The sequence below is a fragment of the Haliotis rufescens genome, unplaced genomic scaffold (assembly GCF_023055435.1).
Source record: "Haliotis rufescens isolate VD_foot unplaced genomic scaffold, xgHalRufe1.0.p SCAF_23, whole genome shotgun sequence".
Classification (NCBI taxonomy): Eukaryota; Metazoa; Mollusca; class Gastropoda; order Lepetellida; family Haliotidae; genus Haliotis; species Haliotis rufescens.
In genome coordinates this window covers 6,312,345-6,339,654 of record NW_025963924.1, presented here as the reverse complement: position 1 = coordinate 6,339,654, position 27,310 = coordinate 6,312,345, and the positions used below count along the sequence as shown (strand labels likewise).

The window sequence follows — 27,310 nt, the reverse complement described above, 5'->3', positions numbered from 1 at the left end:
ACAAATCTTGTCGGGGCCTTAGCAATACACAGAACATAAATCTTGTCGGGGCCTTAGCAATACACACAACTTAAAGCTAGGTGTGGCCTCAGCAATACAGACAACATGAAATAAGCTTGTGCTTTGGAAGTAAGCAATATTACAGCTAGATCACTGCAACCTGTAAACATATATACAGGTAATGAGGCCCGGAATAGACCCATGATGCGTGCTGTGAGGTACACTTGAAGAGTAAGTCTTCCTGAATACACTAGCTAGGTTCGCAAAACACCAGTACATCGTATCATTTCAGTAAGCCTTTCTCCAAGTAGGTACTGGGCACACATTGTGCCGGGACTCGCCACAGGCTGAAATCCTTATTGACATGAGTACAACCTGTACCTGATGGAGGACGAGACACTGGTCGGGACTGCTATACAAGAGTCGCAACCCATTAAAAAAATGTATTTTGCTGGTTTAATGGAACCATTTTGTTCTTGTTAATGTATTTTTATCACTTACGATCACGTACAATCATTAGATTTCTCATCCACATCCCCTACCCAATTCTATCACTCCCTGAAAAACTCCAGTTCATTGTTAGTTCGTTTGAAAATATATTTCTTGAAGCAGTGACCGAAATGGTACTCTGTCTCTGAACACAGAAAAAGCCAAAGAATATGAAATGGTTAGTCCCTTTAATTCACATCAGTCATGCCACAGGTTTCTCCCCATCCCTGCACTAGGAATAGCAGCAGTCAATGTTCCTCCACAGAAACAGCCTTATCCACGAAAAGTCAGACGCTTCCAGTCAAGACATAATATTTACCAACAAATCTAAATAGCACATCTCTGTGAGCGTATCAGTATATTTTAATTCCCTGAGTACATCCGCATCAGGTGTTGGCCAACAGGTGGCGCCACGATACTTCCACGCAGCCACCTTGCTACATGAACCCTGCTACCTGCTTCCAACACTTCTCTGCTTTGTTATAGCCTGCTGTGATAGCATTATGTAGGCAAGTTCTGCCTCCCAGGTTCCACGGGCAGAGAGAGCATGGAGCAGAGCAGCCCTATTACTCAATTACAGTTCCAATTATATCAACAATTCCTGAAGCATGAGGACGGTAGGTAAAAAAGACACACACAAATAGCCAGGTTTACAAAGTAACTACCAGATACCAGATATTTCAGCCATGACACGCTAATGTCATGCAAGAGCGCTGGGGGTCTATTCTCTCCTGGAATCCCAACAGGAAGACAAGTGCTGGGTATTGGGATCTATTCAGTCCTGGAATCCCAACAAAGAGACAAGCAAGGGGTATTCGGGGCATAACCGCTTTTAGGAATCCCAACAGAGAAACAAGTGTGGTGTATTTGGGGCACACTCTGTTCTGGCATCCCAACAGAGAGACAAGCATGAGGTACAGGGGACCTATTCTGTCCTGGAATCCCAACAGAGACAAGCATGGTGTGTTGGGGATCTCGTCTATCCTGGAATCCCAACAGATACAAGCATGGTGTTTTGGGAATGGAGTCTGTTCTAGAATCCCAACAGAGACAAGCATGGGGTATTGGGGATCTCGTCTAACCTGGAATCCCAACAGAGACAAGCATGGTGTATTGGGAATGGAGTCTGTTCTAGAATCCCAACAGAGACAAGCATGGTGTATTGGGAATGGAGTCTTTTCCAGAATCCAACAGAGACAAGCATGGTGTATTGGGAATGGAGTCTGTTCTAGAATCCCAACAGAGACAAGCATGGGGTATTGGGGATCTTGTCTATCCTGGAATCCCAACAGAGACAAGCATGGTGTGTTGGGGATCTCGTCTATCCTGGAATCCCAACAGAGACAAGCATGGTGTTTTGGGAATGGAGTCTGTTCTAGAATCCCAACCGAGACAAGCATGGGGTATTGGGGATCTTGTCTAACCTGGAATCCCAAAAGAGAGACAAGCATGGTGTATTGGGAATGGAGTCTGTTCTAGAATCCCAACAGGGACAAGCATGGGGTATTGGGGATCTTGTCTATCCTGGAATCCCAACAGAGACAAGCATGGTGTGTTGGGGATCTCGTCTATCCTGGAATCCCAACAGAGACAAGCATGGTGTTTTGGGAATGGAGTCTGTTCTAGAATCCCAACCGAGACAAGCATGGGGTATTGGGGATCTTGTCTAACCTGGAATCCCAAAAGAGACAAGCATGGTGTATTGGGAATGGAGTCTGTTCTAGAATCCCAACAGAGACAAGCATAGGGTATTGAGGATCTCGTCTATCCTGGAATCACAACAGGCACCTACGTCACAAATCAGATCAACAGAGCAGTTAATCAGATTACTTAAGTGTACCCTTGACCCAAACCACACACCCAAGTAATAGAATCTTAATTCCACAGAAACTGTTTCTGTCTCTGCTGCAATACATCTTAACCTCCAACAACTACAAGGTGTAGATATTTTTGCCACTTCAACTGATTCAATTACACACCTTATCATTTCATAAAAATGGGTCTATTCACATCAAAGACAGTGCAAACCAACAACTGTTCAGCAAGACATGAAATAGTGAATTATACTATGTATGTGACATATCGTCTCTCTGTTCGGCCATTACAGATCTGCATGACGGTAGTCCTGGCATGCAGCCATATCTTGAGAGACCTGTCTGCTCCTCGCAAAATAGCCCTCCTATAGGATGAGGAAGGATTATCACTAAGCCCGGGCCACAACAAATATATACCTGCTATCTGATTCACCTAGCTCTGAATACACACTGAGTTCAAACATAACTGTGCAAGAAATGGTGCCAAAATATCATCCCAGAATAGGAAGTGCCCAGCAGGCTAGATTCCATTGGCTGTGTGATAACGGCAACATATCCTCATGCAAAATGTAACAATTAAATCAAAATTGTATGATCCAACAGAAGGATAAAACTAAGCATCCTAAGTGTAAGTGAATTACATGACAGGTTAACAATAGTAACATGAAAGAAAGGTTTTCTTTAACTTCTTTTGAGAAGTATATTTTCATGGTTTTAAGATACTAGCCAATCTGTATCTTTTCATTCCTGTTTTGAACAATTTTGAAAAAAATATAACATCTTTTTTCAAACTTAACAAGATAGCCTTCCCCCATCAAATAGATATAAGATAGCCTTCCTTTTTAAACAACTGTTATCAATATTTCAGCCAAATAAAATATACTTCACTTCACTTAATGTGTCACAGATACTGATTTTTTTGTTTCTTATCCTTTACAGCAGTTACCTTGTCTAACATGTGCCCATCATGTTAGGGCGCTGTCAGATATGCGTAAGCCCTGAGGTCCCTGTAGGGAGTATGACAGGGATGTACTCCACAGCAGGGCCAGGAAATAAGCCGGTAAAAGCTTTGACTTTAGCAATGACAATCTGACATCACATGAGCCTCATAGGACCAGGAATAAACAAAGCTGTCGCTATTGGTCACCCTCCTCCACACTCCACAGACAATTCACTACGTTCCTCTGAACATGTGCCACGAAACACACACAAACGACATGGACTCTAACTGCCAGTTTGATCATAAAAAGCCAACCATGTACTTTTTTGTGTGAATTCCTCACTGGATGAGAAGGAACGTAAAACAGGGTTAAGAATGTCTATCTTCCAGCTTGTGGAACAGGAAATAAATATGGCATGTTTTGTGACATGTATGATGTCACTATATCATACAAATTGTGCAAAGGTGTTCTAGCCATGTCATAAGCCGGATCACTTCAGTATCATCAAAACATAAATTAGGTTGGTAATTGTCACCACATCACAATGTCTGATTGTTCAACATCAGTTTAAGGCCACATCAGTTTATGTCTCTATTTTTTAAATTATGTCTTCAAGAGGTCAGAAATCAAGATCACCTTTAAAGGATTGCCACCTTGTCTGTAGGAGTACTGGTTGTATTGAGAAACAATCAACACTGCCTTCTTATCTACACTTGACCTTCATATCAGGAGGCAAGACATGGACACTCCCACCAATGTACACAATGTATACGATCTCATAGAAATTCTTGCTAATAATAAATAATGATATTTCTTAATAGACTAGAGTTGACATGGACTATAACTTGTTAGTCCTTTCGATGTGACGTTTCAGCACAGGTGCATGCATCTTCTCTTAAGTACACCTGTATTACAACATCACAAGCCTGCTTGACTTTGCTAGTCTGTCTTACAGACCCTGATACAAATATATATCAAATACAGCCCATGCAAGTCTATAATGTTTGGCAAGTCTAGATTACTGCAGTATCAGGAAAATGAAGAGAGTCACTGGGCTCCCTTTAATTATATTTTTATTAAGATAACTGAACAACTGTTTTTTCTGTACGATATGTTCATTTCAGAGACTAGATGTTAGTCTACGACTTTGCCGACAGTGTGTCATATTATCCTACTGGTGTGGATAGCTGCTCATGCTATCAACCACTGGTTTGCCTAGACCACACTTAAATAAATAAAAGTTTTTCTGTAATGACATAGCTAGAAAATTGCTGATTGCAAGATATAACATTCACTAGATCACAGCCCATAACATGCACATAAATAGATCACTGTTCTCAATTTAAAGCAAATATTTTGGGAGTTTAGCATAGCTGGCTTCATACTCCTATTAGACCTGTGAAGATCCAGGTTAGAATTGGTCTTCAGCAACCCATGCTTGTCGCAAGAGGTGACTAGCGGGATCGGGTGACTTGGTTGATGCATGTCATCGTATCCCAATTGCATAGATCGACGCTCATGATTTTAATCTTTGGATGAACATGATATTATCAGGTCCAGACTCGATTATACTCGGGCCGCCATCATATATCTGGGATATTGCTGAATATGGCATTAAATGACAAACAAGCAAACAAAATCATACTCCCATTAAACACATGGGACAGGTTTATACAAAAATCAGACACAAACCAATGAATCATTCATCATGCTCTGACACACGTTTCATTACTGATAATAATAGAAAGGCATTAAACATGTATTAAAACATTCTTATTACTGTAATTATTCTAATAAATTAACATTTTTAATTAATAAATTTTGTTTTGAAGCTGTAAGCATATCTTGTCTTGATGTCATTTTGTCATATGGTAGCACATCTGAAGTAATAAAAAAACAAAACTGTTTATAATTTGACATATTTTTTTTATTGAAACGTTAATGTGGTTTCAATACACTTTTAAAACTTAGCTTTTACTGCCGTCCAACAAATCAACATTTCACCTCCATCCATGAGTTGAATAAGTGCTTCCCCATTCGTATTATTAGAATAACTATGGTACAAGAAATAACCCCAGGACAAACATAACATGATAAATGACCTTCTTTGACAGCTCCTACTTAACAGCCTGTTGTATGAACATGATGAACCAAAGACATGCAAACAAGTCACTTGATGCTTAACAAATTAACTTATCACTCCGTTTACAAACATCACTCCAGCTTATCATAACATCCATCTTAAGAAAGCAATGACATAATAATTTTCAAAATTACTGGAAGAATCCTATCTCAGCAATCAGCTACCAGTAATGTTTTACAAAGAACTCCGTAAGCACATATAACATGTAGACACAATTTATGGAAAACAACTTCTTTATTTACTGTAATAGCGACATTTATTTTATAGAACCTTATACCGTTGTCAAGCAATTATACCAAAAGACAAAGTAGACACAATTTATGGATAACAACTTCTTTATTTACTGTAATAGCAACATTTCTTTTATAGAACCTTATACCGTTGTCAAGCAATTATACCAAAAGACAAAGTAGACACAATTTATGGATAACAACTTCTTTATTTACTGTAATAGCAACATTTCTTTTATAGAACCTTATACCGTTGTCAAGCAAGACAACAATTCAATTCTTGCTTGACAACGGTATAAGGATCTATACGGAAACGTTGCCCCCAGTTTACGTTTACAGTATTAAAGAAGTTGTGTTCCATATATTGTGTCTACTTAGTCATCCATCAACATCTACGATATGCCAACCACACAGCACATATACTGTTCTCCTGAAAACATGCTATGAGCAAACAACTACCTGGCTGCACTCTATGGGAGTGGGTTTCTATGTAGTCTTCATGTCAGTGTCTAGCAACAAGTACCTGCAGAGTTCCAGAGATGACACAGAAGCTGAACAAATGCACCTCTGCCACTTGTTGGCACAATAGGATGGAAATCATGGCCTCAAACTGCAGATATTGTCTCTGTTAAATGTTTGTGATTTCAATACCAGATTGCCTCGTTTAGTAGGAAACTTGAGTTAAGGTGGAGCAGACTTTGAGCAAACCAAGCCAACAATTAAATGAGTCTACCATCTGTCAAACCTATTCCTTCTGGGGTCCTTTACCTTTCAGTGCTTACACATTATTTTCTTTTTAACAGACAATGTACTTTTTTTCTGAACTGTATATCCTGTGCCGTTTTGCATTTCTTCAAAACACTATTCCAGACATGTTTGTTTGTTTGTTTGTTTGTTTATTGCTGAATAATGGCGGTCTGTAAATAATCGAGTCTGGACCAGACAATCCAGTCATTGACATTATGAACATCAATCTACGCAATCGGGATACGATGACATGCTAAGTCAGCGAGTCTGACCACCTGATCCCGGTAGTCACCTTTTAAGGCAAGCATTGGTTGCTGAAGACCTATTCTAACGGATCTTCACGGGTGCCAGACATGAATAAGTATGTACAAATAGGTTATTTGAGTATCTGAACTTACATAAACTTGAGTAACCCTGTAATTAATTATCAGTTCACTAACTCACAGAAACAATCCAAGTCATGAACACCATACACAATGACCATTCTTATGTCTAAAACTAAACACTTCGTCCAACAGTCAGAAATTGAGCTTCGTTTAATGCTGCTTTGAACAGTATTCCAGTTTTATCATTGTGCGTCCCCTTGACATGGGAGGACAGCCAAAAGTGGTGCAGGTCTTAGACTTCTATGGAGCAGACAAACCCCAAAATATAATCAGGACAAACCACGATTCAAACCCACAAGCATAGGTTTCTGGCACACCTTAGAATGCAACTCTGCACAGTGAATTGCAGCACCTTAAGACAACTGGGCCACTCGTGCCCACCACTTCTAATAACTGCCCAGAACTACCTCTTAGAAACAGCATTTATTGACACCCTAAGCATGGTACTTTCAAGGTGAATGAGCTCACGAGTATATTCATCACATCAGTTTTAGGAAGATACAGGGTAGCCAACACACTTACAAACACAACAGACATGAAATCTGCACAAAACTGAACACTCAACAGTCTGTTCACAAACCCCTCCAAAACCCCTTCCAAAGACAATTTTAAATCAACATTCCTCAGGTCCTGAAAGGCGATGAACATCATAGATGCAACAATTAGTGGGGATTGAATTCTTCATTACGTAGAAGCCAAACAAACTTAAGGGTGATGCAAGATCAATTTTTCACAAATGGCTGACTCAGCTCAGCAAAACACAATTGACACTGCTCTCACTTCCCTCAGCAGAGTATATCAACAAATCAATGACGCAAAGAAATGGATGTAGACACTCAGACAGATTCTGGGAAAAAAAATTCCACAGCACTGGCACATATCGATAACAGCAGCTCAATTATTCATCAGTCAGTCCCTAGTACAATGTAGTAGCCTGTACTTGTCCTATTAGGAGTGAGTGAGTGAGTGAGTGAGTGAGTGAGTTTGGTTTAACGCCGCTTTTAACAGTATTCCAGTTATATCACGGCGTGTCAGCTTAATGTGGGAGGAAAGCCCGAGGTGATGCAGGTCACAGACGTTTACCACTTCGGTGAAACCCACGGGCATGGGTATGGTGCTGACAAACCTAGAAACATAATCGGGGCGACCGGGATTCGAACCCACAATCATAGATTTCTGGCGTGCCCAAGGGACGCAACTCTGCACAGCAAATCGCGGCGCCTTAGACGACTGGGCCACCCATGCCCCCTGTCCTATTAGGACTGACAACGACGAGGGTGGTGACAATGTGTGCAAGGCTGAGTGTGAGTCATCTAAGTTGACTGAAGTTGACATATATTAAACATGTGAATCAAAATAAACCTTGTTTTTCTTCCTGAAATTGATAGAAAGCACAAACGATTCATCAGGTTTGCATTGCTTAAAGCAACAGCTGTGTCGCAGGCTCTCCTACTACATTAAACCATTTCTATTTTTTCAAACCAACTGACAAGTAGGGGAGCAGAAAACTTAAAAAGAAATTGAATTTTTAAAAAATATTCCACCACATGTCACATGAGCAATATGCATGTCCAATTAACAATAAATAAGATGTAGAGCCTTTTTCATGCATTATTGACGTAGAGTTCATGTAGGTGTGATGCCTGCACTCGATCAACAAATTAGTGAGTGAGTGAGTTGGGTTTAACGCCGCTTTTAACAGTATTACAGTTATATCACGGCGTGTCAGCTTAATGTGGGAGGAAAGCCCAAAGTGATGCAGGTCTCAGACGTTTACCACTTCGGTGAAACCCACGAGCACGGGTATGGTGCTGATAAACCTAGAAACATAATCAAGGCGAACTGGGATTCGAACCCACAATCATAGGTTTCTGGCGTGCCCAAGGGAGGCAACTCTGCACAGCAAATTGCGGCACCTTAGACGACTGGGCCACCCGTGCCCCCCGATCAACAAATTAAGAAATACAGGTCCACAAGTTGAAAAGGATACATTGATAATTAAGCAGAGTATCGTTATACTTTTATGTATTTAAAAAAAATAATTATGCTTTTATGTTTTTGTTTTGTTTTGTTTGTTGTTTAACGCAGCACTCAGCAATATTCCAACTAAATCATGGCGGTCTGTAAATAATCAAGTCTGGACCAGACAATCCAGTGATTGACATCTAGGACTGCAACGGTTCACCAATACTTCGATTCGGTTCGATGCTCGATTATTTCCATTTGATTGATTATTTTCGATTTGATTCATTAGTCTAATAATATACAATGATTCATGTATAATATGAATAAATAAGTAACAAAACCTGTATTTACTTTAACTTTTTTATTGAACAGTGCAACACTGCACCAACAGGACAAACTCATCACCTTAGACTGTGAGGTCAATCAGGTCATCAGGGATGATCATGTTTTTGGATAAAAACACAAGCATGTCCACATTGTCACTACTGAGGGAAGCCCTCTGAGCAGTCACAACATCCCCGGCTGTTGAAAAGACCCTCTCACTAGCCACACTTGAGCCCAAACCTTAGATTTTAGATGACTTGGGGCTGGTGACAGCACGTCGTCTGCCATGCTTTCAAAGGGAGGTCACTTTAATCTATTTTCATTTTCAAGTGACAGTCGTCAAAAGTTTGAAACAAATGCATTTTTGAACATTTTCACTTCGTCGATATGAACGCAAGTCTTTTAATTTTTTTCGCCAAGGAGGTAGGTTATTTTTGTTAATTTTAAATTTATTACAAAAATTGGAATGAACCGAAACGAAATCTAGACATTGTAGATCGAAGATCGAATCGAGATGACAAGTACCGGTTCTCGGTGCATCGAACTGAACCGTTGCAGCCCTATTGACATCATAAGCATAGGCATATTTGTAAGCAACTAAAAATTAATTGGGTAATGACGATTTATATTGCATATTTTAGGCAAATACACAGTTTCTCTGGAGCTCTGCTAAACACATAATGTTTCAAGAGATTTAAACCAATCAACAAATAAATGGCTCAAATAAACATAATGGCTTCAAATCTCAGCCAACCACCAAATGTCGGTGTGACCTATCCTCTCTCGGCACCTGACATTTGCCTGTATCCTGTGTCCCAGCACATAACACAGCCACCCAATGCATAATTAACTCACCTCAATTCTTGTCTCCTCTGTTCATGTTACCAAGGTAATCAGTCAAATGATGCCATTCTTGCATTTTTCATGATAACAAGAGCAGCACAGTCAAAGCTAATTCCACATTTCACCAAAGAACATTTTGGGGGAGATTTAATCATCGTAACACAGGTCATCTTATCAATGTTAATCAATGGCATTCCATTAATCTGTGGGGTGCCTTGTCCATTAAAAACCTGCCTCTTCTCACTTCATGAGGGGAATGCTTTCATGACTTTACCATGCTGACAGAGGGTTTCATATTATTGGAGAATTCCTACAAAATTCTAATCTAAAATAGGAAGAAAACAAATCAATGCTTTGGTTCAGATTACTTAAGAAAGGGATGGTCAGAGAGGAGGTGCAAAATCCAATAAATATATCTGTAAAACATTGAAACTGTAACCATGGTAACCATAACATATGTCGAAATATTTACGAAAAAAAGAAAAATAATCAATTTTGGACAAAATCAGAATTATTAAACATAGAGCATTTAGCTCATATAAAACATTTCTTGCAATGTTTTTCGCAAAAATTGTAAGTAGAAATCTAGAGTAATAAACACATGATTCACCATGTCTGAATCCAACTCAGGGCATGTGATATAGGTGAACACACTGTGTACTGGGCTACCCTGCACCTCCACTTTTATACACAGCAACTGCCTTCCGCCTCCACACAGTGACACTGATATGCAGTATGGTGCACCAATACTTACATCATTGTGTCAAGTCACGACTGAAGTTACAAATGTTAACACATGGGTAGTATAAAACCATGTCAGAAACATCATTATATCCTTGTAGTACAGCAGAAGGGTCATGTGCCTCATAATTACCCAGTAATCTGTCAGTAAAGCACAGCAAGCACGAACATAAAATAGGTTAGCAAGGTGAAACATGTAAATGTGTCATGATTGTAAAGGCTGTTATTTTTAAGTGAGTAGAACACCCGTTGGGATTCCAGGTAAGAATTTAGGTCCCCAACAATGTATGATAGTTGTAAGAGGTATCTAAATGGATGGGTGTCAGGTTTTGTGACTTGCTTGATGCATGTCATCATATCCCAATTGTGTGGGTTGATGCTGATGATAATCACTGAATTGTCTGGACATGATTTGATTACTTACAGACCATCGTCATAAAACTGGAATATTGTTGAGTGAGGCGTTAAACAACAAACAAACGAGTAGAGCTGTAAAGGGGTTTTACATGGAAATTAAATCCAAATCTTTAATGTATTTGGCAACACAGTTACCAGTAGAATCCAAAAAAAAAAATCAATTAAAATCTATATTCTGAAAATTGTAAAACAGTATTGTCAAATAATTGTGTGAAAACATAACATGAAAACATATACCCCCTATCATCAGGATCATGCTAATTCATCAATTATCAATGAATAGCAATACCAGGAACCATATAAATATTTCAGCAGAACACAATGACTACCTGCCATGACAACAGAAATGTAAGGAAGAAACCACTGGCATGTCCTTGCACCTGTGTCAAGAATTCATGAAATATGTGGGGACAAGCAGGAGGCATGGTTCACAGAGTCACACGGAGCATGTCCTGACTAGCATTCTTGCAAACAAACAAACAAACAAGGACAGGAGCCACTCCACGTCCGAATGACTTCTAGGGAGGCTCGCAAAGTGTTCTTCAGACCTTGACTGAAGGTACATACTGGTCTAAACATGAAAAGAACAAATGGATTCACCACATGTAATAAAGCTGACATAACTTGCTCAAAACCTTCCTAGAGGGTACGGCTTTGATAAAATTAGGGATGACACAAGCACCTGCTGAGACCCACTGGCCCCAGCCAATACTCCATGCATCAGATAGCAATTACCTTCCACACCTACACATCAGCAGTGTCTTGCACACATATGGCCTTGGGCACAATCAATAACTGTGACAAGGCAATCAAGTGGATTTTCTCTACAAATAGTTGAGTCGGAGAAGACATATGTGGCTATTCATTGGGGATTTCCTGCTGTGTCTTGGTAGAACCTTCAAAGAACTAACAGTAAGTTTGAAAGGACAGATCGATGAATCATGAATCTGGCTTTCTAACTATGCTTCCTCTGAAAAGTGGACTTCTTTAAAAAATAATCAGTAATATAAAATTTGAATTTTGTCTGATGCATCTTCTGCAATCATACCATGGCGACACATCAATGCTTCACATCACCATGGTAACTACATCACTAATACATATTTCAATACACTAATTAATTTCCAAAAAGTATAGGATTTGACAAAGCAAATGACCCATCATACCTTATATAGTTGTGGTATGTATATAACATTTCACCTAAGTAATGAAAAATGTGATACTTTGTGCCATATGTTTTTGGAATAATGATATACACACACTGAACAATGAATAATCAGAGATTTATCTGTGCCTGTCGAGAGGCCGATATTCGATCCCAAGTCTGCAGCAAAAGTCAATAAAGATTTCCAAATTGGAACCTTCCCAATTAATGTTAATATAGTGACTACTAATGTTATGGCCTTGTCTGCTTGTAGAGAACAAGAAAATGATAAAGAGGAAGACTGCTTAGTTAAACAGTGAATGCAATGTTAAATACATCTGAAGTTTAGAAAATATCCCAGGTAAATTCCTGATGATATAGTGAATGAGCAAACAGTTATACTTGGCTTTCAGCTGAATGTATGCAAGGTCTTAGTGGGAAACATTATCAGTACATGAAGCTGGGAATGGGCTTCATAAGTACCCTTGTGAGGAATCAAACTCAGACATGGTGTGACAGGCAAACAGCTACTACCAACCCACACAACTAATCCTGTATTCTGATTCTCGCATAGATTTAACATGTTGAGTGTAGCTAATAAGGACCATAAATATACTGAAGGAAATTAATAAGGGAACACTTAGTATTAGAAAATTATATGCTATCATGGGTGTACCAAATACCTGTTGGAAACAATGCACACAAACACATCAACATTTTATTCTGACAGTAATGTACTGACAGTAAAGCTTATTTCCCTATATTTCATAGTTCCTTTATTCGTTTACATCAGTACATTATACATGATATGAATATGAACCAGCAAAAAATGTGTTTAATATAGAAACATCTTTTTTTAGCATGTGAAAATCTTTGATATTGTCCATGTGGTCTATATAATCATGTCCTTGGTCACATCTCCCACACAACAATGTATTTATGACCTCAGGCTTGATGTAGGGCAACATAGTTCAGGTGCTGCCACATTGTGGCCAGTATCTCTCACTGACATATTCATTACATACCAGCACAGGGAGAAGAACACACATGTACCTGCTACACATGCCATGTTTCTCCATGATGCTAAGCATGCTAAGTGGCCAGTTGTGATCATCTACTCAGCGATGGAAATCAACGCTTGCCTGGAGGTCCAAGACTAGTAGTAATTACCCTGGGCTAAGGAAATTATAATTTTACTAGACCACAGGGCCTGTATATTTTTTTACAAGAGCTGTAAATTATATAATCCTCTTCTTGATTCCCCCTGTCTAATTGCCACGCTAGACATTTGGCACAACCTCTCGAGTCTTTGAAATTTGAAAGTCTTCTTATTTTAAAAGGACTAGTACCCTATTCCTGGGCTAGCAGAAGAAAACATTCCAACCAGCCCTGTGGGCTTTCTTTGTTTTTTCAGTTAACTTCCATCCCTGCCACATACTCAAAACACGTCAGCGTGACAATGACTCTTAACATCACCCCCTGAGGACAAGTATAGGCTACAAATCACAAACAGCATTAAAAAGAGACGCTGGATAATCCAAGAATAAATATTATTTGTGGGATTAGACAGGATTGAAAATCTATACTGATCCCATTGGTCAACATAAGTAACATATCTTCTATATACATGTATATATGACAACACATAGTTGTATACTACTCAAAATAAGTTAAGGATAACCTGATTCTTTCATACATGTATTACTATAGCTAATCTGTCATGCCACGGCAAGCAACTCTACGTTATGAATGTGAAAGCTCTTAATTCCAGTCAGGGAATGCTTATTGAGATTTGCTGTAGACTTTGGGCTGAAAATCAGCCTCTGAGCAGGTCCAAATAAACCCCTGTCACTTTATGGTTTATTTGTGATTAGGTTGCGATACCATAGATAAGATTAGTACACTGAAAGGGAGGTTTATCCCAAGCCGAATACACATGTACACAATTAGACAGGATATGAAAGTTTATCTTGGATAAGTATTAGTCATCAGAGCAGCCTCCATGCAATGTAAATCTAAAGGAAGTGGAAACAGAAACTCATGTGACATATCCCTTATTCAATCAATGGCTGGGTCTGACTGATGGCATTTTTTTTTATTTAGCCTCGTAACATCACAGGAAGTATATACAGGAATGAATCCAGTGAGTGGACATCAGAGCTGTTGATATGAGCCATAACCCTTTTTGGAAAATCTGCGTGGTAACTGTCATCGAGTCATATATATCGTCATGTAAGTTCAACGTCTATTGCTGATAGACAAAGCAATGAGTCGAATGCAATGGAACTGGACACCATAGAAAATTAAGATTCCTAATATGACGGATTCATGCTGGCAGAGGAAGAAACCAGTATCGAGTTTGAGTGAGTGAGTGAGTGAGTATGGTTTTACGCCGCTTTTAGCAATATTCCAGCAATATCACGGCGAGGGACACCAGAAATGGGCTTCACATTGTACCCATGTCGGGAATCGAACACAGGTCCTCGGGGTGACAAGCTAATGCTTTAACCACTAGGCTACCCGACCGCCCCAAACCAGTATCAAAACACCCGAATGTTGAATCATTGTTAAATGATTTTTCTCCCAAATTCAAGAAGTTCCTTGTGTCAAGACTCTGAATCTGAAGTGGGGAAGTGTGAAAATATTCAGGATTTTATTAACTCTGGCAAATGGTGGTTGAAGGCGCAGAGTCCTACCATAGATCTGAGTCCAACATAATATATGTTGCATAATATGGCTCCATATGTCTGAATGCATCCCAATAACTGAATCTTTTAACAGCTGGACAGAAACAGTGGCCTTTTATCCCTATCTCATCTACCTGTCATTTTAACACTGTTGTACCGTATCACCCAGGTGTTATATAACATCATCTTGTATCTGCTACTAACTGGTCAGATAACGCTGTACTGACCCTGTAACTAAACACCATCAGGACCCTTGGTCCGAGCTCTGCCTTACATGTGTGGGTGATACGCTCGCAACATCACAGTTGTCATTGTAATACTGTCACAATCTAAAGGTCCCATCCTAGTTTGACACTGCAAGGAGCTCAACAGGTTTAACAGGTCTGATCAGAGATACACTCTGGCCTCCATGAGCTATGTAGGATCTTGTTGACATTGACAGGTAGATACGTCTTCATATCAAACACTGCCCTACAATCCCAAGGTACCAATGGTTACATCATGCATGGACAATATCCACCATATTTAATGTATACAACAACAAACATTGCATAAGAACTCTGCACAATGAGTGGCTTGTGTGTTGCATTGAAGTAATATTTCACAGATTCAGAACTGTGCTACACGCATCATTAGACAAAAGTACAGTACAAAATATATCTAACAGGTAATAAAAATGACTCATGATACATAGAAGCTAAAACATGTTGAATCAATGTATATGCACTGCATTAAGTCATAACACTAACTTATAGTGTTTTCAGATCAAAAAGTATTTTGATGTCACTCCATTATTCTAACCCTGTATTATTTCCCAATTACAATTTCAGCCATTACCTGAAAACACACAGCAACATTAACTTTTAAATTGTCAAATCTTTGAAAGGCATTTAGAAGTGATACACATAAGGAAGTGAATTGATGGATGTCAACTTCTTTATTATGAGAAACACAACGTTTCGGAGTGTATGCTTACTCCTTCATTACCTGATGAAGTCACCTGATGGAGTAAGCATATTCTCCAAAAGCGTTGTGTTCCTCATAATACAGAAGTTGACGTCCATAAATTCTCTTCCTTATCAAATTGTCATTGCACATCTTCAATTGATTGTTCACCACATGCATCAAGTCTTGTACACACGACATCTTGAACTGCACATGCAACCTCAACAAAGTGTGTTTGCTAGTTGGCCCCTCATTAGCGTTGAATTATTTATTATGTCAAAGAAAGACCTCAAAAGCATGTATTCATTTATTTTTTTCTTCATGACATCTACACCAAGAATCAGCCTATTTTTAGCAATACAAACAGCTCATAACCAGACCTAACACTCCTTCAACAGAAAGGCCCAGACCTACTCAACAGCTGGTTATAGTAGTGGCATTACACCATATATGGATATGGCCACTACAGTTAAAAGATTCTCCTGATAAATATTTTCAAAACATGTTGATAATGTTGCTGCTGCTGCTGATGTCCATGTTGATGATGCTTATGACGATATTCAAAATGGTGTTGATGTTCATGACATTGTTGATGATAATGTTTTCCTAATGATGTCGATAAACATTTCGTCATCAAGGTAAAGAATCACACTGAGAAGTGCTCTATCCAGACGACAAGCCAGCTGTTCCTTACTACATGTGTACCTGATTTAGCTCCACTGACTGCCTGTCAGATAGCCCAACATGACAAGACAGAATTTCAATAAGACATTTCCTCCGCCATGTTAGTAGGCCAACCTTAATCAATCTCAGGGTTACAATGGCGCCATTCCCTCATAAACTGATGTTTATATTACATATTATTACTTCCACGAATACACCCATAGCTTATTAAATTTGTCAGGAAGTGTATATAAAAAACAAATGACATAATACTGCCATTGAAAACAAATAAACTGAATCAATTATTTCAATGTTTGAACTTGAAACGTTTTTGACATTTGTTTAGCTGTTTTTAATTTCAAATGCCAAATTTCATCACCTATCCTCACCTCCTACATTTCTAAACGTCCTAGCTATCAATCATTTTATTAGGGTGATTAAATCTTAACATGCTTAATGGGAACTTTATTCATAATGAGAACTACCCGTTTACCCTGTTTAGTAGGTTCATGAATTGTTTATGTCGGCACTTATCTGTAAATCACATGCAGATGACGCAGTGCTCATGGTGACGTGTGTTACATCCTTAAGCATGGTGAAGTTTATTGCCATGCTATTGAAATCTAGGGACCCCTAAATCTGTAATTGTTCATATTAGGGCATCCGTGAAGATCTGGGGTAGGATAGGTCTTCAGCAACCCTTGCTTGCCATATAGGTGACTATGCTTGTCGTAAGAGGCGACTAACAGGATCAGGTGGTCAGGCTAACTGTCTTGGATGAAGCATGTCATCATATCCCAATTGCGTGGATTGATGTTCATCACAATCACTGGATTGTCTGGTGCAGACTCGATTATTTACCGACTATCTTCATATAGCTGGAATATTGCTGAGTGTGGCGTTAAACAACAAACAAACAAAATCATATTAGGGTTTAAGATGGACCATGACTTCCATGTTACTTTCAAACATTATCAGGCCGTCATCAGGCTTCTAGAACAGAATATACCATGTCAGGATTCGGCGACAGTTGTTGATCCTGAATTTCTACCTCTGCTGTAAGTCTCTAAGTCTACCACTAAGTCTCTGAAACATCTAAAAGCAAAGCAACATTTACAATGAAAAGGAGACCCAATCAGATTCAGCTCTAGACTTGCTTCATACAGGGCTACAGAATTACATGGTGGCATCCTGGAAGAGAAAATAATATGGTTTAGGGATTGCGAGACAAAGACTACATTGGGACCAACAATCTAGTTTCCATGCTTGATTGTCCACAGCCTGATGTGCAGATGACTCCCATAACAAAAGCCAATCAGATGAAAGCCCATGTTGTTCCAGAACATACATTGTGTATGTTAGTGATCTGGAAAGAAGCTACACAACATACCCTTCGACAACCTTTCAAGCAATACACACCACTCAGTAGACCAACATACAGTCTATGAAAACTTCTATTACAAAATACATTTCTCTCATCCAAACTATTTTCCTGGTGCTGATTTAATTAACAGAGCTGCTAGACTAGCCTATATATATTTAAGATTGGTTTAAGTTTCATAAAATACATATACTCCACAATCCTGATTCCAATGATTCCAAAGACATGTTCACGTAGCTTGTGCTAATCATATTAATTACATGCAAGTTATCACCACAGTAGCAGTGAAAGGAACTTGTCTGTGTCAGTATTGCTGGACTACATCGCAAGCACACAGAAGGAAGGATGCCCTTAACCATATTAACATGTGGCAGACTACTTCAGGTGAGGACAATGCTAATTTCTTTCTCTAAAAGACCCAAACAAACCATTTTATTTCTGGTACCATTACCTTAAAAATATTAGTGTAGAATGGTGAAAAAAATAAAATGATACTATTTGTTACGTTTGACCACTTTCTAAATGGCATTGTGTCTTGGCATATAATTGTTTTCCACATGACAAACATCTTTGTTGCAAGTGAAATGTTAGGTTGTCTGGTTACCAGAAAATCTTCTTCTTTTTTATTACAACTCTATGGAGAACCATACCAGCTTATCTGAATTAATGAATACATAATGGTTTAATTCAATTCCCTTACACAAAGAAAGTAATTAGACTTTCTAAAACAACAAACTTCTGTTCCTTTAATCAAAATAATCACTGGATGTATCTAATTACAGTGTAGTGAAACAAGAGACCCCCACACTCCCTGGTTGTGAGGAGAAGAATGCACCTTCTGTATTAGTCCAGGTATTATTAAACTCACAGGTAGACACTCAGCATGACCACACACCTTGTACTTGTGGAGGTGTTATGTTCACCTGTGCTAACGAGATCATGATGTAATTTGATCATAATGTAATTAGATCACCTTTATAATCACCTGTGCTAACAAGGTCATAATGTAATGTGATCACATTTATAAACTCATTTTGAATCTGATTTAATTTAATCCCACATTGATAGACTTTTAATAATTAATCTTACAAAATAAATTATTTCTCAAAAGTTAATATTATATTGTAACCATGGTAACAGATGCAACATATGTGTCAGGTTTCACACAGAAAGCATTTCCCATACAGAATCAGGCTAGCACTTAACTATGGAATATGACACTCTGACATTAGCCATTAATAAACCATATTAAAGATTTACAAGAGTCACGCTAGATATTGGACAAACAGGCAACCTGGAGGCGGTGTCCTGTCAGGCTTGATGTTCAAACACTTTCAAGGAACAGTGTCCAGTGTTGACGAACATGAAAGCCATTATACGCTATAAACGGCAAAGGTTTGAAGCTTTACAATGACCCCTCTGAACCTACTTAGGACGACCGGGTCCTACCTTCCCAGCAGGTACACATTAAAGAGACATACCAACAAGTGAGAGTCTATCTTAATTCGTAATCCCTGAAGAACACTACTACCTGGGCAGCCACAAACTTAGTATTAACCCCTTCACTGGTGAGTTGTGACATACAGTACATCAAGGTCAACGGGCTGACAAGCTTCCGGCCAAAACTAATGGAGAACTGTAATGTGTGGAAGGACTGGTATTCCTTATGAAACATATAGGGGATTTGGATTTTCTTGTCAAATGGTTTTTTCCTTGAGCATTTGTTGAGTGACCTGACAAATTTGATATTTTTGTGAGGGGTGCATGGAAAATAACAGTTTAAAGGTTTCCAATTCAAGGTAGCTCTTGTCATTTCACGAATATGCAAAAACACCCAGAACGGTACATCTAGCCTACATAGTGCATCAAGCATAGTGCTTCCTCAACATGTTGCCGACCTTAAATAGTACATACATATGCCATGGTTATCCAAATGGCTGTCATACATCATTGCTGTTTCTATAGAGCGACAGACTTACACATGACCAGTTTTAGGGATCACCTGTAAGAAAATATACACACTGATTGAGTTCACATGAAAATCATATTAAGATTACCATGTGGGAGACTTTCTGTTAGTCAAGATATGCCTTAAAAAGTCAGGAATCTGTATGCAGAGTAAATATGGAAAAAGCTGAACATTTCTCTCATAAAGAATGGTTGGTTGGTTTGTTGTTTAACACTGCAATCAGCAATATTCCAGCTATATGACGGCGGTCTGTAAATAATCCAGTGCTTGACATCATGAGCATCGATCCACGCAACTGGAATACAATGACATGCATAAACCAAGTCTGCGAGCCTGACCACCCGATCCTGATAGTCGCCTCTCACGACAAGCATAGTCGCCTTTTACGACAAGCATGGGTTGCTGAAGACCTATTCTACCCCGGATCTTCACAGTTCCTCTCATAAAGAAGTAAATAAACAGTTAAGACAGTATTACAAATATGAAACATTTTCTAATACCTTAAAGTTTGTTCTATTGTATGTCAATGATTGATAATCAACCAGAATGGAACTATCTTACAAATTAATTTATCTGCAACTTTATCCCCCAAATATATAACATTACCATCAGTAGACTAAGCAATACTTATCAATATAAATATAAAATAATACCCTCAATAAACAAATAACACTCGCCTCTATACAAGTGCCACCCTCCTACATACCCATCTATTTACCAACAACACCAATCAATATAACAATAACCATGATAACATCTGTAATATCTGAATACCCATCAATATACATAAAATACCAGTAACGAATATCTATCCTTTAAGATTTGTAATTTATTCATGGCAGTGTCAAGGACACCTCAAGGAAATGCAGAAAGGGTTAATAATATATAATATATCATAATGTGAAATTGGTAACGCTGTACACATGGTACAATTGCTGTACAATCGGTAACCGAGATTCCCGTCACGCTTTACTGAGGCCAGGTTAGTGTAATTCCTGTCACTGATAGTTCTTCAGTACAAGAGGATTATGGGATTGCTTTGGGTCTTAAACGGTCACTTTATGATGATTACATTGAAAGGTGCCTTGAATAAGTGACTAGCCAAGCACAGCAAGGGTTAAATTTATGAGTATTGTCCTGTTGCTAAGGTAACTATGCATAGTGTTTTAATGAAATAAAAAAAATGCTGTACTATTAACAAATTGTTGGAATCTTCTTAAAACACCTTTTTACGTTTACAAATACCACACCAGAATCAACCCTTTGAATAGATCAGGCATTTCAACAAAATAATATCATGACATATCAATACATTGACACTTCCATACTACATGTACTAACCAGAGTGGATAAAGCTGACATTTTGAGGGTTTGAGAATTATTACAGTCATTACAGAATTATTCTCATATATCAGTATCTTCTGCTGACAAATTACACTTAACAATATTTGGCTTAAGTTCAGAAATATTTTCATTGTAATCATGCATCAATATTCTTATGTTGTGCAACAACACAGTATTGAGAGCAAACATTCTACATATAATTCTTAATGACACCTTCAATGGTTTTAAACGTTCATGTGTGTCTGTGTTGGAGTGTCTCTGTGTTTTTGTATTATAGTCTTTCAGCAACATCACAACAATAACTTGCACATGGTGTGACTGCATTAAGCAAATGACATCAATAATTATTCCAGTTGTAGAGCTCTAGTGAAACCACACCTCACACCATGTCCATTTGAATTAATTGGATTCTGCTTTTTCATTCTTTACAATCAACTTCTTTGAGCCTCCCAGCACCTAAGAGAGTAATAAAGCCCTGCAAGCCTCCTGACAAGTTATTCAGGTCCGAAGTGTGGTGTTGACCTAAGCAAAATGCCATACAAGACTTTTTGTAGCAGTGTTTGCCAAGTCTTGAACAATCCTGGAGAATATCCCACCACTCTGTAAATTTAGAATTGTGACATTCCAGTGTGAAGTAATTAAAAACTTCAGGAAATACACGTTTCCACGTTGTTGTGGAACTAGCCATCAGCTTCACAAAAGTAAGTCCAACTTTCCCATTACCATGATTACCACAGCATGTAGCTTCACAGCTTAATCTTACTCCAGTAGACTAACACCCAGTTTCTGAAAACTGAAAATTGTGATGGAAACAAATAACTCCATTTAAATTTAGCAATATGGGCTTCACACATTGTATCCATGTCGAGAATCGAAACCCGGGGTCTTCAGTGTGATGAATGAACGCTTTAACCACTAGGCTACCCGACCACCCCCAAGTGTATATTTAGATAGAATGACATATCTGATTATCCTGATCAGAAGTTGAGTAGCATAGACCATGTAGACCAGGGTGACGTTGTACACAACAACCTCAGCACTACGACTGTCGTAAGTCTGTGTTGAGGTATGGGAGTTACGATCATCTTAGCGCTAATATCACTTTCAACAACGGCAGCTAGGAGTATAATGAAAGTGTGTAAAAATCAAGTAATCTAGTTCCCCCGCCTCAGCTCTTCCACAACATAGCTCTGTCCTGTCTACAGCTGGTGCCTGCCACAGTCCACTGAACATCGGGTTAAGCTGGAGCAGACTGTAGATTCTTAAAGTGAATGCAATGTTTGTGATGCAACTCATATTGGCACCAGATTTGTTTGTTCATATGATCCAACCTTGTGTCAAGCTGGGCAGTGGGGGAGGAACTGTGTGACATCTGCTGACCGTGTGACGTCTGCTGACCACCTGACAGTACTCTTACAAAACAAGATCCATCTGGATACCGACATTTTCTGGAAAAGTTACTGGAGTAAGTCGGGACCAACTGGTCATCTCTCTCTTACAAGAGCCTCCACCTGTATCATAGGTAGCAGACAGAAACACCATAACCGAGATGAGGTGAAATGGGATTTAACGTCATATTCAAGTTTATTGCATTGTGTGTCTGTGTCTGCTTGTGCCAGTCCGTAGTTACGCCATTTTCATAGTCAGGCCTCAAAGTTTAAATTTTTACCAAGTAGCCATATGGCTACAAGTATTTTTTTCCAGGTAGCCAGTGTTAAAATCAAGAAGTCAAGCCAATATTGTAGGTAGCCAAAAGCATTTGAAATGATCTTTTATCAAATAACTATTACAATATGTACAATACTCTGAATTTGAGACAGTAGACAAACTCAAATTTAGGTTGCATTCGCGACCGTTTTAGTCGCAACTTTGAGGCCTGATAGTGCTAGCTCAGGGAAACAAATACATTTTAACGTTTTTGGTATGATCGAACCACCAGGGGTTCAAACCATGGACCTTTTTCTCTACGGGCAAACACTCTATCCTCTACACCATAGAAGTGAGCAGAGCAAGTTATTGCTTGACATGTCCCTTGTGTCCACTTACAAGATTACACTTAACACACATAAAGGTAACAAAATTGTTTAGGTCAATCAAATCAAACTAGTCATTAGAGTGATCTGAAGCATTACATCTTTCACGAATTAGTGGGTTTGGAACGAAGCAAGGGGTGAATGAGTATGAAGGTGGGAAACACGAGGGCTTCACATCACACATGGGAATCAAACCCAGAGCTTTGGCGTGACAAACACCACTGCACCACTTCAGTAAGGAAGTCTAATCTCTTCTATCCAATCATCCTGGCTAGCCACCAAATTCAGTCACGCCACAAATAAACAGACTCACTTGTGCTGGCTCTATGATAATCACGTAATGGCACAATATTGATCAAGCTGATTACTAGGGCTGTGTATTAGAGAAATATTGTACTGCAATACATTGTGATACAGCTATGGGTTTTGTGATACCTATTGGGATATATCGGGTGTCAAAATGTTTGACAGTGAATCACACTGATTGTACATGCAGATCCAATTTTCTCCATACAAAAATTAAATATTACTCAGCATGGTCAGTCGTTGCTATTTTGTATTGTCACAGATTCAGGGGAGATAACAATGTGAGAGAAAAATCACTTTCACCTTTCCGCCATTTTGTCCATCATGTACAAGGGAGACATCATTTGTGAATGAATTTGTGTCGGAATTAAGGCTAACAATACAAAATAATTACGCAACTTGTTACATATTTTTTACCCAATATATCACACAGAACAAATATTCCAATCTGCATTGTTTGTTTGGTTGGTTGTTTTACGCCGCACTCAGCAATATTCCAGCTATATGGCGGCGGTCTGTAAATAATCGAGTCTGGACCAGTGATTAATATCATGAGCATCGATCCACGCAATTGGGATTGATGACATGCTTCAACCAAGTCAGCAAGCCTGACCACCCGATCCCGTTAGTCGCCTTTTACGCATCGTTTGGAAAGTGTATAGCAGTGTACTGGTAATACTGTACAGTCCTACTGATTACCTCACCTTTGTCTCCTCCAATATTTGTCTCACATGGTCTCCAATGGCAGTTCCATTAATATGAGCAGAGCAGTTTGTATATTCTGAATATTATCATGACAAAGGCCATAGACATTTACCACTTTGATTGGTTTGTTGTTTAATGTCGCACTATATGACAGCAGCCTTTAAATAATGGAGTCTGGACCAGACAAACCAGTGATGAATATTGTGAGCATCGATCTACACCATCTGGATATGATGAAAATCAACCAAATCACGGAGCCCTACCACCAGATCCATTTGGAGAAAAAGCGACCAGTCATCCAAACATCACTGTTCTGTGGTAGGATGTACACAATGGAAAGAGGGTTACATCTTACTGAATTTTAAGAAACCTTTTCCTACCTGCCAAATATGAAATGACTAACCATAAAGACCAACAGCATGATAGAAGTGTCTACAATGTAAGATAATTAAGCCTTATGACTAGTCAGCCCCATGTAAGGGAATTGAATTAAGCTGAAACATGTAAAATGTGAAGATGACCCTAGTCTGTCACTCAGACCCTTGAGAATTTATTAAAAGGAGTCCAACTCAAGTCTAAATTGATTTGGCAAGTCTAGATTCCTTCAGCTCTGGATTGTTCCGGGCTCCTTTGTATTTTATTATTTTTATTTTGAAGATATATATTAATAAACAAGATAACTTATTTCTAGGATTAAATGTCAATGTAAGCTAACCCTGTAGTCTACTGTAAGTGGAACCTGAAACCATGAATGACTTTTACAATTTTCATCTGACTCCAGAAGGAAACAGGTAACCACGTTCATGAGTTCTGTGACCCATTTCCTGTCACGCTCAGTTGAACACTCCTTTCGTGGTAACTGACAATAACATGACACACTTTGGGGGGAAAATGCCCCTCCACCATTTCACATTTCAATGCCTGGCTAACATTTAAGGCCTGAATTATTAAACATATAAAAAAACACTTTCAACTCGCATGTTTCCGGTTTTAAGTAATAAGGTCATGTGATGATCCTGATGATAAAAGTTATGTTTGTTCGTTGTTTAACACCACACTGGACAATATTCAAGCTATATGATGGCAGTCTGTAAATAGTCTAAATTAGACCAGACAATACAGTGATTGACATCATGAGCATCGATCAACGCAACTGGGTTACGATGACTTGCACCAACCACGTCAGCGAGCCTGAACACCTGCTCCTGTTAGTAGCCTCTTACGACAAGCAAGGGTGTCTGAAGACCAATATTAACACGATTCTTCAATTAGAAGTTCTGAATGTATTTGATCCACACACACAAGAACAACAAAACCCTATTTCTAACACTGGTCATATTTGAACATAATACATGAGAAAACTCAAGATATTCATCACTGACTAGTAGTGACGACTCTATCTCAGCTACAGCTGACATGTTTTAGTGTTACATAGTTTCGGAGTTGACTCACTTCACCTCGTGCATACTTAGCATTATTGATAAGGCACAGTGTAGTTCAACAGGTGTTGCTAAAGAGTGGTGCTATTTACACACGGATCACACCCTCTAGACAAATAATAAGTACCATTTCTCATATGAAATAATGTTCGCTTTTGTATTTTTCCCTTAAAAAAGCTTCCTGTGATTAAACATGACAGAAAATGATTTTTGTGTCAAGAGGATGAATGATTGTTTAACTGTTTACATAAACGCCACATTGCAAGAACATAATTGGAGATTAATGAACAAGAGCTTAAACAATCTAAAGGAAACACAATTTTACATTTTCGATCCTTATCACCACTTACAACTGATGCAACGTACTTGGCCAATTCACAAATGTTGAAATGTCAATTCTGACGTCTGACACAGTGAAGAAGCATGGTTCACAGGCCATATACAGGGCCACCATACGTAAAGAAATTGCCCGAACGATAAACTTGAATTTCAAGAAATAAATCTCTGTGTAAACATGCAATCAACGGATTCTGTGACCGACCGGGTCCAACTTCAGAACTTGCACTGCCACAGGAAGAGAATCTCGAGGTCCCTGATAAACCGTGAGACAATTTCAGAGCATCACCACACCCAATGGTCGGCCAGCATTCTTCACACATAGCTTTACGTAGGGAATAAATATCTTATATCACACTTACCTCTTTGGCACAGTCTAATTCCGCTTTTACTCCTTCATAAATAGATTCGAGTTCTTCAAACTGTTGTTGAATCTGTTGTTTCTCCTCGAGAACAGCCAAGCCATATTCCGCAGCCTGCAACTTCTCCTGGGTCGTTTCAGCGAGATCGGCTTGTAGCCGCTCAACTTCTCGTCTCAGGTCTTCCAAACTCATGTCTGGGCTAACAGGCGTCGTCATTTTGGCTGCCCAGGTATGGAAGACCTTTGAAACGCGAAAACTTGATTAAAATTTGGAGATTCATAGACCCTGGAGTATCCTTTCACCGTCCGCCATGTCGTCTCTTAATTATGCAGCTATGCTTTGGTCACGTGACCTGCCAGGTCGGATCGTCTGCTCTAAACTCCCACCGGTCCGATTAATTAACTTTATTACTGGGATTGACCACTGTTGTATGACCAGTATTTCAAGCGTGTGTTTGATATACCTAAAGTAGGGGCTTGGTAAAACAAAGCTGCTCCATGTAACCACAAACCCGCATGGCTTGATTATCAAAGGGAAATAACTCCCATATCATACCGGTTTCCAATGATATCATTACCAGATATTCTATAACGTTCTACAATTCGAACAGTGTTTATGACACACACGTTACATATTTCACACTGTAAGACATATTTTTCAAGATATGTTGCAAATACGTCGAATTCTGAATAAGCAATAAACTGATTATTATACACACAGGGCCACGGATAGCCATACTATACTGACCGTACTGATTACATTAAAAAAATGTAATCAGTACAGTCAGTATAGTATGGCTATCCGTGGCCCTGTGATTATACAGATACGTATTATTTATAATATGTATCTAATTTTTGGTTCATTGATTGAGTTATGATTTGAAAAAGCTGTAAACGCGAGGGAATATTTTTGCAAACACACAGGACTTGCCTAAAACTCTTACATCTAAATCTGTA

General features: G+C 38.9%; 1 protein-coding gene across 6 annotated transcripts in view; it reads right to left on the bottom strand.

Annotated features, from left to right (window-relative positions):
- The window catches only part of LOC124146551 (protein bicaudal D-like), a 55,914-nt gene extending 29,105 nt beyond the window's left edge, over window positions 1–26,809 (bottom strand). For 2 of the 6 annotated variants that reach the window (XR_006862699.2, XM_046516889.2), the window contains exon 1: window positions 26,355–26,805. Coding sequence is in view for 5 of the 6 variants with exons in the window: in XM_046516889.2 (XP_046372845.1) it covers window positions 26,355–26,570 (216 nt within the window). In the remaining variant the exon portion in view is untranslated. Of the gene's footprint in view, window positions 1–26,354 lie in introns of all 6 variants that reach the window. The other 4 variants (XM_046516886.2, XM_046516887.2, XM_046516890.2 and 1 more) reach the window with 4 other exon arrangements.
- Window positions 26,810–27,310: the final 501 nt, after the last annotated feature.